Source organism: Pristis pectinata, chromosome 17 (genome assembly GCF_009764475.1).
Source record: "Pristis pectinata isolate sPriPec2 chromosome 17, sPriPec2.1.pri, whole genome shotgun sequence".
In the NCBI taxonomy this organism is placed as follows: Eukaryota; Metazoa; Chordata; class Chondrichthyes; order Rhinopristiformes; family Pristidae; genus Pristis; species Pristis pectinata.
Genome location: NC_067421.1, coordinates 34,951,729 through 34,965,911, shown reverse-complemented (window position 1 = coordinate 34,965,911; position 14,183 = coordinate 34,951,729). Strand labels below are relative to the sequence as shown.

Genomic DNA, 14,183 nt, shown 5'->3' with positions numbered 1-14,183 from the left:
ATTTTTTTATTATTCATACTGGATGTGGGCATTGTAGCATTTATGGCCCATCCCTGATTGCCCTTGTGGGGTTGATGATATGATACTGCCTTGACCTGTACAGTCTGTTGGGTGAAGATATCCCCACAATGCAGTTGGGTGGAGAGTTCAAGGATTTGGACCCAACAATAATAAATTGTCTTCATGCACCTACTACTCTTCTCTTTCTAGGTGTAGTTATCAAGAGTTATGTGATTTGATGTCAAATTTTATTTGGCAATAATTCCTGTGAAGTAGCTTAGGACATTTAGGTATATTAAAGATCTTGCATAGAAGAAACGTTACATGAAATACTCCCTTCAGGTGGCAGGAATGTTCACGTGGGTTAAAGGGATCCTAACTAAACAATGTGTTTCCACACAGGAAGAGAGAATGTCTGGCGAAAGTGCGGTGAGTCCAGTACCTGCAGCCTCCACCCGTACCACTTCTTTCAAAGGGGCGAGTCCGAGCTCCAAGTATGTGAAGCTGAATGTCGGAGGTGCTCTCTATTACACAACCATGCAGACGCTGACCAAGCAGGATACCATGCTGAAGGCCATGTTCAGTGGCAGGATGGAGGTGCTCACAGATAGCGAAGGTAAAGTGTGTTGTCTGCTTGACTGCTTTATGACCTCCCACATTGACGAGACAGGCCACCACTTGGCTGGGCTTCCTTATTCCAGAGGAAGATAAACTAAGAGGTGACAATAAAGGGCTTTAAATGTATAGTGGGTGGTTAATAGAGTTGATGTCTCTGCAGCATGTGAGAATGATACTTGGAGGGCTGTAGCAAAGTGGTTAAATTACTGGTTTAGTATTGGAAGGCTTAGACCATCGATCCAGAGACATGAGTTCAAATCCCACAGAAGCAGCCGGGAGAATTACACAAATCAGGAATAAAAGGAGGAATGTGACCATGAATCTATTACATTATAAAAACCCATCTGGTTCACTCATGACCTTCAGGGAAGGAAATCTGCCATTCTTACCTAGTCTAGCCAAGTGTAATTCCAGACCCACCAAAGGGATTTAATGTCAACTGGCCAGTCATTTCAGTGATGGCTACATCCTGTGAGTAAATGAATTTAGAATAAAATCAACAGAAATAGCTGAATTAAGCCATAGCGTCCCTTGCATCTGTTCTGTAATCAATAAAATTATGGCTGAAGTCCTTCATCAACTTTTCTGCCTTATCCCTATATTCTGTTTCCTTTGGTAACCACTAATCTTGGTTTTGAATGTAATTAAGTATCCATAGACTCTGTGTGAAGAATTTTCTCCTCATCATAGTCCTGAATGGCTAAGCTTTATCCTGAGATTTTGAACTTTTTACCAAGGGAATTATCTTTCAGCATTTAGCCCTCTCAGGATTTTATAGTTTCAATAATACCATGTCTCAGTCTTCTAAACTACAGAGAATATTGGCCTATTGTATTCGATCTCTATTTGAAGGAGGTAGTGTTCATTCTAAGAATAAATCAATTCATTGCATCCTCTTGAAGACAATTGTACTCTTCCGTGCAGCAAGACCACAACACTACACAGTACCACACCAGAGCCTGTATAACAGCAACAAGAAGACTTTTTAAAGCTTGCACAACAGCCCCTTTGCAATGAAACCTTGCACACCATTTGTCCTCCTGATTGCTAACTGTAGCTGCCTGTTAACTTTGTGACTTGTGTACAAGAACGTCACAAGTAGTAATGTAACGAGTAAGGAATTTGGGCAAAACCTCGGAGAGGTGGGATTGTGGAAACTCTTTCCTCAGTGGGTGAATAAGATGGATTAGAAGCTATGAGTGTGAGAGAGAATGAAATCAAAAGTTAAGAGGGTGAGAGGGAGAGACAGAGTGTACAACAGCAGACTAGAGTTGAATCTGTGTAGCATTTTTCATTTTGGTGTTGGAGATGAAACACGAGACCAGGAGTTGGCCATGTTGCAGAATGGCCATAAGCAACCAGATGGGGCTGTCATCCTGCTCAGATCTCATCGGACATCACACTATTTCAAAGAAGCAGGAGAGCACTGTCCCTTTTCAAGATGCAAACAGCTCTTAACCTAATTTAGTCGATGTACAGCAGATGTGGAACTTTCTCATGGGTGAAAAGTCGACAAGGCAATATTCCAACTTTAAAAAAACAAATTGGCATTGCAAAATCCTAAACTTAAAAAAAACCAATGTAGCTGCCAAGAACTGTGGTGTTGAAATGGTCCATATGGTGTTCCATTTTACACTAGTTGTTTGCACTAAGTTGAATGACTGCACAGAGTTGTCTAATGCATTCCACATCATTATGATTCAGATCTGCCTATAACTTTACAACACAATTGCAAAGTGGAAGGGTGGAACATAACAAGTTGGGGGATGGGTGGGGGGGGGGGGGGAAGGAACAAGGAGAAAGTGGGGACAAAAGGATGAGAGGATAGAAATGGGGAGAGCTTTTGTCAGTACCTGCCTCTATCCCAAGTTGATGCATCATATTTTATAAGTAATGTTTATTCTTGTATCAGGAGAATAAAATGAACCTTGCAATAGTTGCTTGATTATATTTGGAATGGATATCTTGCCTTATTTGTACAGGAAATTTAAAGCCTACAATCTTCCCCTGCATTTCTGTAATAAATTCCTTGGATCCCAGCCCCATGCAATTTACATAAGCCTATTGAAGCCTTTTTCCTGTCCTGTCGCTGAGTATATCAAATCCAATAATGTGCATGCTTGGAATATTTGCTGGAAAAATATTGTCACTCCTTCAAATAGTGACGCAAGGCACTAAATAGTTCTCAGTAAAGCAGGGTTATGTTATTGTGTCCACCCTGTTCTCCTTCCTAGCAGTCATTCCTGCCTTCATTGGCCTGTGTGTCAATTCCAGTCTTCAGATTGGATTAATTTTCGTCATCTTCAAGGCATCCTTTACTGATCTCCAGTATGCTATGACTGTGCCATCTGCGAATGACCATCAGTCCATACTGGTTCCTCTTGCACAAACATATAGGATTCTCACTTGACATGCCATATCACGCTTGAATAGCGTAAGTGCTCAGCAGGTCGGGCAGAAAATGTGGGGAGAGAAACAAGGTAACATTTCAGGTTGGCTGTGAAATTCATTGATGGATCGAGTGTGAAATTGCTTCCTTCGGGGAAACTGTTCTGCGTTTTCACTGATGGAGATGTGCAGAAGGACAATGAGGTCCAAGTCTATAATGCATTTGCCGTCCCCATGCTCAATGGATGTGAAACGTTGGGGGACCCACAGAGCTCAGAAGTGTGGAGAGATACTACAAGTGATGCCTCCAACAATCCTTTACGTCACGAGGGAGATTACTGGACTAATGCCACATTGAAGCTAGTGTCGCCACTATTGAGACAATAACCTCATGCACCAACTGCACATGACTGGACATTAAGTGTAGATAGAAGAACTGTATCTCTCCAAACAATCTCTTTGCTTCCGGTCTCGCGTGCAGGGATCCCATGATGCTTCGAAGAAAATGTTCCCAAGAAATCAAAGGCTGACATCACAAAGTGAGAGAAGCAAGCATCTACCAGCAGGATTGGTGCCACATTCTCTGTCAGGCAGTGGCCTGTTTCAAGGAGAAATGGGAAAAGGGAAGGAAAAGAACCTCTGCCAGCAGGCAGCTGACCTGCAAGAAAATATCTTGCCTCCCACAGGCAGGTTTGCAATTCCAGGATTGGATTTCTAAATCTGTGATAGAGATTATCTTTGAATGGAGGGATTGCCAACAACAGTTCCAGGAACCACCACCACCTTTCAGCCCGAATGTCTCATTCAGTCTCCACCCTATTGCAGACTTTCCCTTCTTTCTGCCCCTCCTCCTTCCTCTGCAACTTAAAACTAGTCTCATTTCTAACCTCTCGTTGTTTTGATCAAAGGACATTGACCTGAAATACCAACTCTTGTTTCTCTCTCCGCAGATGCTGCCAGGGCCTTGAACACTTCCATCATTTTGTGATTTTTATTTCAAATTCCCAGCCTCGACAGCATTTTGCTTTTGGTGTACAAACACTCCATGCCCAACACCTCCCTGAGTAACCTGTGCTACTAGTGCCTGTCTCTCTCACTCAGCAATACCTGTAAACAAAAGGACATTGGATTATATTAGAAGGCCATACATCAGCCAATATGAAGCAATGGCCCCAGCATCTATCTATTGATATCATCTGACCTGCAGAGAAGTTCCACTAATTTCTGACTTCATTTCAGCAAAGGTGTCCAAAATAAGTTACTGGACCTTGCACTGGCCTGTTACATCCGCACCAGCCTGGTTCCTGCCATAGGTGTCCCATCGGGCAGTCTCAAATGATCACATGATTCACACCAAACAATCTGCTGGGGACCTCCAGCAGGTCATATAGGGTTTCGACCTGAAATGTCAACAATTCCTTTCCTCTCTCAGATGCTGCTTGACCCGCTGAGTTCCTCCAGCAGATTATTTGTTGCTCCAGATCCCAGCATCTGCAGTCTCTTGTGTCTACATCATTCAGCACTTTGTGCAGATGGCAAGTCACCAGTGCTTTATCCATGCGGCAAAAGATTCAAGGATGTGCTCAAAACTACCTTGAAAAATGCAACATCCCCACTGACTCCAGGGAACCTCTGGATCCTAACTGCTGGAGCTGAGAAAGAGCATGAGGCACAATATTTAGAATCTCGATACCATGCAGCAGGACTGCAGAGAAGTCCTGCATAACCATCACCTCACAAGCTACCCATCTGTGGAAGAGTCTTGTGTTCCCATACTGGCCTAATTTGCCATCTCAACCCAGAGTGAATGCAAGTCATCCACTATCTTTATGGACTGCCCAAGAAGAAAAGATCTCTGCAGTGACCAACTAAATGCTGGCTTGACCAGTGTCCAAGTGCGAAACAGTGATTGCAGCAATGAGTTTCTTTCAGACAGGCTGCCCTGTAATATATGTAACCAGGTGCAAAAGTAGTGCTTGGGGTTGACATTCCTGGACCTAACATCCGGGGTACAAAGTAGCTTAAATTACATTTTTGCTTTCAGCAGATGGAACAGTGCAGACAGGAACACTGGAAACCACTTTCAACCTATTTAGTTTTGCCAAGAAATGCTTGCTGATGCTGGAAATTTAAAGCAAAAACAGCAATAGCAACTGGCAGTGAATTGCCAGCACCACATTCGTGGCAACTGTACAGCTTGTGATTGACAACCTTCACGTAGTTCTTAAACCTGACCTCTGCAGTTGGCAACCTACTTTCGTGGATTTGGATGAGTTTTATTAAATGCACTGCATCCATCTTCAGCTTTAGTACCCATTCTCACCTCCATGTGGATGGTTTCTTGGGCAATGATGCAAAGTTTCCCCTTGCTGCCTTTGGTTGAAGTTGGAATATTCCTGATTCTAAGTTACAGTTGAATTATTGGGACCTTTCATTTACCAGTCAGAGTGGGTGCCTATAGACCCCTTTTTATTACCTGTTTGTTGTAGCCAGTTTTTTATTATTTTAATAAGAAGGGAAAGTAAAATGTCCTCACTGTTTGGTCTGTCATCACCCAAATTGCAAGGCATTTGCACTCCTCCTGGGGGCAGTATTGAGTACATTCACCTCTAATTGCTCACTAGTGCCACCAGAAGGAGCATTAGTGTAATCCAGATGTTTGCAAAGTAAGGTTTTATTTGAGATAAAACATAGGTGCATAGTGAGGAAACTTTGCTGTGTGAATTTTCTCCATGTACAGTTCTCATTGTCGATCATACAACCTGGTATATTTCTGGGGACTAGTGCTTCAGGCGGGAGGCCATTGATGCAAGTTAACTGTGAGTGACACACAGCTCTCTCATCCTCATGAGGGCAGCATTGTGAACAGGCTGCAGGTTTTCTTTGGGAAGAAACCAAGTAGTGCTGATTTTTAAAAAAAAACACACAGCAAAAATTTAAGAGTTGATCATGGGTAACTTAGCCAAATAATGGTGATGAAAATTCAATGCCCGAATTCCAGTTGTAGAAATCTAACAGCCTGGAAAATAACTGGTTGAGTACCAGGCATCTAAGTGTTGCTGACTTGAAGGAAACCTGGCACCAGTGCCAGAAGAAAACATTAAGTCTCTGTCCTCACTGATGTGATGTGAAGTACTAGGCTGTTTTACTTCTCCATAGAGTCCTGCTTTTGATCACCAGTTGGGCTGTATGTAATGTTGAGAAGGGGGTGGGCTTCTGGCATTTGTGCTTCCTCAGGAAACGTACAGGGACCTTTGTTCACAGACAAGAGAAGGCTGCAAAATGGCCATAGTATGTGGGGGAGGGATGAGAATGTGGAAGTTCAAACTAAGATGAGCACCTTAATGTCTCCTATTTTTTTGCAGGCTGGATTCTAATTGACCGCTGCGGCAAACACTTTGGCGCTGTTCTGAACTACCTACGTGATGGTGCTGTGCCACTCCCAGAGACTAACCGCGAGATCGAGGAACTACTGGCTGAGGCTAAATACTATCTGGTGCAGGGGCTGGTGGAGGAGTGCCAAGCTGCCCTTCAGGTAAAACCACCTTCACATTCTTCAAGCATTACAGCCTTGTAGACTGCCAGCCCCAAAGCATCGCCAAGTGATTGCCAAGACTACAGTTGTCATGCAGATGGGGAGAAGGCTTAATAAACCTGTCCAAAATACCAGTCCTTCACTCTTCCCAATATGGAAATCAGCATCCTGAGTGATTCCCTTTTCAACTATGAAGGGTTGTTATAGAGTTAATATGGCAAAATTGTGTTCGTGGCTAAGAGGTTCAGTAATCTGACAACATGCATGACACAGTAGTGTAGTGGTTAGTGTAGAGCTATTGCAGCGCCAGTGACCCAGGTTCAATTCCCGCTGGTGTCTGTAAGGAGTTTGTACATTCTCCCCGTGTCTGCGTGGGTTTCCTCCGGGTGCTCTGGTTTCTTCCCACATTCCAAAGACATACTGGTTAGGAAGTTGTGGGCATGCTATGTTGGCGCCGGAGGCACGGCGACACTTATGGGCTGCCCCCAGAACACTCTACACAAAAGATGCATCTCACTGTGTGTTTCAATGTACATGTGACTAATAAAGATATCTTATTTTAATTGATAAAGGATTGGTAAAGAATTTACATTGCTTAGGAACTTAAATTCAGAAACTGAGAATGGTGAAGTTTGTAGAACTTGTAATGCAGATGAATGTTAGTATAATTCCTGGGACAGAGGCTTGAAAGAAGAGTATGCCATTTAGTCCCCTGAGCCAGCCTGGTCACTCTGTCAGAATGGTTCCACTTCTCCATTATGCTGCTTCAGTCCATAACCCCGATCTCCCTGTATGAAAGTTTTCAGTGCATGATTTCCCCGCTGAATGGTCTTGCTTCAATTTTATGGTGCATTGTTTTGTTCTGGACTTGCCCTGCAGGAAAAAAAATGGCCAATCCATCCCAGAACCACTTAAAAGATGTTAATTAGTTCATCCTTTGACCACTTCAATTCAATGGCAATAGTTTGTATCATACCTGCCGTTTAAACGTAACAACATATTCCAAAAATTTTTACACCAAACCATATATGGATATATCCATGTGACCAAAAGCTCAGTCAAAAGGAGAGGTTTAAGGGGTAGAATTGACAGGACAGAGATCTCAGCCAACTGGCAGAGACTGAAGAGTGAGGTAAGAGCATAAATGTGTATGAAAATGGGATGGGAATTATATTGTTGCCCTCTAACTGAACAGGAGCCAATGTTAGCAGGCACAGGAATGATGAATCTGAATTCAAAACAACACACTGAAAGTTCGTATAATTCTTCACATCATCATTATCATCCTGGTGAATTGCAGTTCTGTTCTGGAGAAAAACGTACACTGTAGTTATTTAGAAGAGAAACTGGAGGAGCTCTGGGAATGATAATAAAGCCAAAGTATCCAGTCACTGCTGGGCAAAAGTTGTTGAACTTAAGGAGCCACCCTAAGGCACTTAAAATGCACGAGGATCTCCACAAACACTGCGTCACAAAGTAAGAGTTCAGAAGATACAACTACGACTTGGCTGAGGAGATTGATGTTGAGAAGGTCTCTCAAAGGAGAGAGGAAGGTGTAGAGGTTTCAGGAAGAATATGAGCACGGGCTTTTTAGTGCAAGGGTGAGCAGGGTGTTGCAGTGTACTGCTATTGGAGGAATGGAACCTGTAGAGTGCTGGAGGAGATTGCAGTGACAATGAAGCAAGCATAACAACAGAGTGGAAGGGTTGCAGATATAGGTAGATCTTGACAAGTTGGAGTGGACAGCTAACATGTCAGCAATGATAAGGGTAATGGAGGTTAATATCATGGCAAGGTTGTGGGCAACAAACCAGAACGTCATGTATAACAGTGGGGGTGATTGAAAGAAAGGGCATTATTGGGTTTGATAAGATTTGGGAATTATAGTGCACTTCAGTATTCAAACAGGACTCTTGCAGCAGCAGTTGGAACCAGGGTGGATGCATAGCCAATGAGTGGAGATCACAGCGTAGCCAATAACTGCAACTGATGCTGCCCGAGATTGCTAGATTAGTGAGTTTACTGGTGTGAGTTCTTTATTCTGAGCCCTGTTCAGGTTGCACTGTGGGTTCTGCGTGGGGATGCAAGGGCAATGTCCTGGGGATGATGGGCCATCATGGGCCATCAAGACCAGTCTCTGTGGTGTGAGGGGTGAGATTGAGGAAAGGTTGGACAAGCTTCACCTTTTCACCATCCACACAAGGTAACTCGAGAGGAACCCTTACAGAACCACAAAATGGGGTGGAATAAGAACAGATAATTGGGAAGATTATTTTGTGGTCCTGACCAGGAATGTCATTACTATGTCAGGAAGTGCCTCTTTTTTTTTTCCCCCTCCCTCTCTAAGAAAATGCTATTGTGCAAGTAACACACTCCTTCACTCAGAGTATGTCTGGGGCCCTGGATCTGTGTCATTGCCTCAATTTTTAATGTTTTATTGTGCCTGTTTCAATAACTGCTCTTAGAAATTATATCCCTAAAGTGAGCTATGCTTTCTGTTTTTAATGTTTGGAAATTTTCAGATTTTAAATTTTGTTTGTCTTACAGCAGAAAGAAACTTACGAACCTTTCTGTAAAGTTCCTGTCATCACATCAAACAAAGAGGAGCAACGATTAATAGCAACATCCAATAAGGTTAGAACATTTGGAATGTTCCCCGTGAGGAAGCTGTAAATGTTGGTGACTTCTTGATGTGTCATCGCTTGTGACTCTGTTCCTACCACCTCAGTCCCCAATTCCCCTAGCTATTACTTCACTGTTCAAAAGTAGTCATTAACTTTGCCTCTTTCCCCTTTCCACAGTTGTAATAAAGTCAGGCCCAAGTCATGAGATGACAAACAGGGCTCCATGTGTTCTGAGCTGGAGCCAAACTTACAAAAACACCTGTTCAAAACCAGTGTGAAATGTTTCCATCAGTGGTACTTCCAGCTTGTGCCAATCTCTAGACTCTTGTGTAGTATTTCCTTAAGAGTAGGATAAAGAGTGGTTGAATTTGTTTCATATTGGACCCATAAGAGAGTGTTTGAGCAAAAAAAAATATTGGCCCAAATCTTCCTAGCCCAGACCCACTACTTGTAATCACCTGAACTTAACTAATCCACTTACAGGGGGCTTATCTCACTATCTTAAGGTGCCTTCTATTTCATTGGCATGGTCTGACACCTTCCTCCCAGAATGCCTTCAAACCCTTTGTCAACTGACAAACCCTACCAGTTAGCGTTGTTTACGGTCAAACCTGTAAATCTTAATTTCAGAAACATTTAAAACTATTAACAAAGAAATACTTCTTTTAAAAACTAATACTTAATGTTCCAAAATAATCAGCTGAAATCGTAATTTAAATGGAGTAAACAAAAAGAAACTTATCTTCCCCTCTACATTCTTCTGCACAGACGCATAATCCACATTGAAATCAATGGGGTTAGGTTTACTGCAGCAGGTCTGATGGTGCAAGACCTGAGGGCTAGTTCCCCATGGGGAATCCAGTTGCAGACCATCTTAACAAATATGATGCCCTATTACGGAGTAAGTTAAAGACTTTTATGTTTTACCTTAACAAGCCAGGGCTGCCCAGTCCTGCTGGCAATTACCAGCAAAACTAGATTGATAGTCTCTGTGATGTGCTTCTCAACCATGTACCTAATTAATTGTCTAGTTAACTGTCGCTAGTTCTTTCTCATATTGTGATATTCTTCTCTTTCTAGCCTGCAGTTAAGCTGTTGTATAACAGAAGCAACAACAAATATTCTTACACTAGGTAAGTATAGATCATTGTTTAATGCAAGCACACTCTTGGACATTACTTGCACATGTTTGGAAGACTACTATAGTTCTCACAGTAGTCTTCCAAACATGGTGTACAAAGCTAATGGTCAGAATGTCCATTTCCCAAGGTTTGGGTTGTATGGGTGATAATGTTGGCCTTTATCTCTGGGCCAGGGATTAACAATTGCTTTCTGGACTGGGTCAAGATGTGTCAGGATGTTTTTCTTCTGTTAAATTTTAAATTGAATTTGTTTTGACAGCTTTTAATAGAAAACATCCTCATATCAGACACTGAGCCACAGAATGCATTGGGACCATTGACATGGGTTTAGGCAGGAGGTTTTAAGGAAGGTGAAGTAGGGAGGGAGTTCAAAAACAGCAGAAGGTATATCTGCCATTAGTGGAGCAATGAAAATTGGGGTGCACAGGAGGCTGGAAGATTTTTAGTGTGTAAGGGTTAGTGGATTCGGTGCCCTACCAGCACTCTCTATACAGACCAATGCACAAAGGATGCTCCAGAATTCATGCAAGCCTATTGTTCTTGTGTAAAACAGCAAGAGGAGTAGTGGAGGAGGAGTGCCATGAGGTGAGGTGGACGGTGGTGCTCTTTGGCGCCCATTTTTTCTTGTGACTCCCCAGATTCCTGGCTGTTGAAAAGAAGCTAAACATTTGAAAGGGTGGTTGAGAGTCACACATTTTACATTGGGTCAGGACTAAGTCAGCAGATTGTTGCTTCAAGTTGAAGACTGTTCGTCATAACTGGGAAAGATGGAAAACATGTTTCAAAATTGCAGAGAAGGCAAGGATGGACAGGACAAAGGGAATATTCTCACAGTGAGGCCAAGGTTGCAGTGGGGATGCATTGTAAGAATTCATCGAGTGGCTAATGGGAGCACTTAGAAAGAGGGAAAAAAGGTACAATAACCATGAAATAAGGGTAGTTAGAAAGTGAGAAGGAATGTGAAAAGGTGTGAACTGCAAGGCTGAAAGACATGCCCAGCAAGTCAGCTTGTGCCAAAGGAGAGAGAATCTGAGCCAATACCACAGATGGATGACTTGCAGCTTAAAACAGATGCTGCATGTCCTGCTGAATGTTTCCAACATTTTGTTTTTTATTATTATTTTAGATTTACTTAATTGACTGAATTTAAATTTTCCGGTTCCCGTGATAATATTTGAACAAATTTCTTTAGGTCATTAGTCCAGATCTCTGGATAATTGATCCAGTAACGTGACCACTATGTACTGTTCCCTGAAAAGAAACTCTATGGAGATGCTATTCTTTCACCCCAGCATCATATTATCCCTAGCTTAACACTCGTATCTTACAGACCTTTAATGGAGTGCAACATTCCAAGGCACTTCACAGGAGTGCCATCAAAGAGGATTTGACACCAAGTTACATAAGCAAGTGTTAAAACAGATAACCAGATGCTTAATCAAAGGTGTGTATCTGGAAGCTGTGTAGTGAAGGAGAGAGAATCAGATATCCAGAGTTTAAGGGCTGCAGTCTCTGCCTACCCTACAAGCTTAAGGAAGAAAAAGTGAGTTTATTTTTATAAAGCACCTTTCACATCTTTGAGCATCTCAAATGCTTTACAGTCACTGTAATCCCAGTGTTTATTACACTTGTGGGAAACTTTTGCCTATCACCATTCATCATCCCTGTTGATGGCTCCCTCAATTAGAGATGAAATTCGGGGTTCTGATCTACTGATACCAACCTATTTGCATTTCATTGTATTTTCAGCAACTCTGACGATAACATGCTAAAGAACATCGAGTTGTTCGACAAGTTGTCTCTGCGCTTTAATGGCAGAGTTCTGTTCATTAAGGACGTTCTCGGTGATGAAATCTGCTGCTGGTCCTTCTATGGACAGGGGCGAAAGATTGCTGAGGTGTGCTGCACTTCCATCGTGTATGCCACAGAAAAGAAACAGACCAAGGTGGGTTTCAGCTAGAAACCAACGTTTTATTCACTGGTATAAGCCTGGGCTTTTCCTGTGAAACTAACTCAATGGACTTGGACTCTCCTGGGTTACTGGTTGACTCCATTAAAAGAAGCTGTTTCTCTGTCTTTTTTATAGTTGTTTACTTTTGTAATATTGAAATATGAGGATTTTTATAGTGTTACCGAATGTTCCAGTGTTTTAATGAGCTGTTCACTGTTGCCAAGGTGATTGCTGTTTACTGTAATGAATGGAAATGGCATTATGATCAGATGAAAGAAGGCGCTTCTCCCACTTGTATAGCATAGTTCATATCTGGACACATTAATGTACTTAACCGCCAGTGAAGTGGATTTGAAGTGTAGTCAGTGTTCTTCTGTGAAAGAAAGAGCAGAAAATCTGTCCACAGCAAGCTTCCACAGATCTGATACTCACCAAATAATTATCTCTTTTAGTAGTTGAAGGATTAAAATCGACCAAAGCACCAGATATCGCTCGCCTGCTCTTTTCCAAAATTGGGGAAGAAGCTATGAACTCTGTTCTGTCACTGAGATGGGGTCTCTGGGACTTTCCTGCCCATTATGATTAAGTAACAACTAATTAATATTAAAGTTCTGCATTGCAAAGCTTTATTGGGAGTTTTTGTTTCCAGCACTGGCCAGTAATGTGGTTTTGTGATCAAAGTGTTGTAAAACTGTTTCATCATAAAATCCTGTTCAGTGTAATAAACTTGTCAGATTAAACAGTGAAAGATAAAGATCCAGACAGCTATAAACTGTGGAAGGTGGCATGATTATTCAAAATCGTCCACTTTCTTTTGATTATATTGTACATAAAGCTTTGATTACTTCAGGTGAACTGAGGCAAATGTCTTTAAAGTGATTCAAAGAGGAAGTGCTAACACTGCCCATCAGGTTAAACTCAAGGGGAAAGACTGGCTTCCATCTCGGAGATGGCTTGGATTTCTGAACGAAGTCCACATGAATCTGCCTTCCTGTTTCAAGCCATGCTGCACACTTTTGTTTTATCCCCATGATGTTTATTTTTATATAATTTATTATGCAAGAGGCATTAAATTGAGACCAATATAGCCTCTCAGGATGGACGCAAAGGATCCCATGGTATTAGTTGAAGAAAAGCAGAGGAGATATCCTGGTGCTCAGTACCTATACCAATAAAATGACCAGATGATCTTTGTGCTGTTTGTGGGAGTTTGCTGTGCCTGAATTGGTATCAGCTGCAATTATAATGGTGAATACATTTCAGAAGAACTCTGGGCATAAAACAGTTCGATATTATGAAAGCATTTTATAAATGCATGCCTGCCTTTTTTTTATTGGCTCAATATCCTAGTGATGTGATTAGTACGAGTACGGAAGCAGGAAGTCTCTCGTTGCCATGGCAAGTACCACGAGAACAAGGGTGGGAAGCATTTAGAAAAGGTAGGCCCCTTGTTCTTGTTGCTGTGGTGAGTTGATAGGCCTGTTGATTAGCTAATTAGCCAAGAAAAAGAAGTTAGGGTCAAGCAGAGTGGCCATTGTGGGAGAAGGTGACGAAAGAGGCGGAGTAGGTGAGTGGAAGCTTCTGGTAGGTTCTCTTTCTTCTATTTGTAACTTTCTTTGTATAAAACAGTTGGAATGGCAGTCCGGGCAGAAGTGTGCTCCTCCTGTAGGATGTGGGAAGTCAGGGAGACCTCCAGTGTCCCTGATGACTTCACCTGCAGGAAGTGTGTCCAGCTGCAGCTCCTTACAGACCGCGTTATGGAGCTGGAGCTGCGGCTGGATGAACTCCGGATCATTCGGGAAGTTGAGATGATAGACAGGAGTTACCAGGAGGCAGTTACACTTAGGGTGTGGGATGTGGGTAGTTGGGTGACTGTTAGGGGAGGGAGAAGGAATAGGCAGTCGGTACAGGACACCCCGGTGACA

General features: G+C 42.4%; 1 protein-coding gene across 1 annotated transcript in view; it reads left to right on the top strand.

Moving 5' to 3' along the window:
* Positions 1 to 14,183, top strand: part of kctd10 (potassium channel tetramerization domain containing 10) — a 29,319-nt gene that overhangs the window by 4,732 nt on the left and 10,404 nt on the right. Inside the window, exons 2-6 of the mRNA XM_052032381.1 lie at positions 403 to 616; positions 6,372 to 6,541; positions 9,089 to 9,175; positions 10,246 to 10,298; positions 12,057 to 12,252. Of these exons, the coding sequence (XP_051888341.1) occupies positions 403 to 616; positions 6,372 to 6,541; positions 9,089 to 9,175; positions 10,246 to 10,298; positions 12,057 to 12,252 (720 nt within the window). The remainder of the gene's footprint in view (positions 1 to 402; positions 617 to 6,371; positions 6,542 to 9,088; positions 9,176 to 10,245; positions 10,299 to 12,056; positions 12,253 to 14,183) is intronic.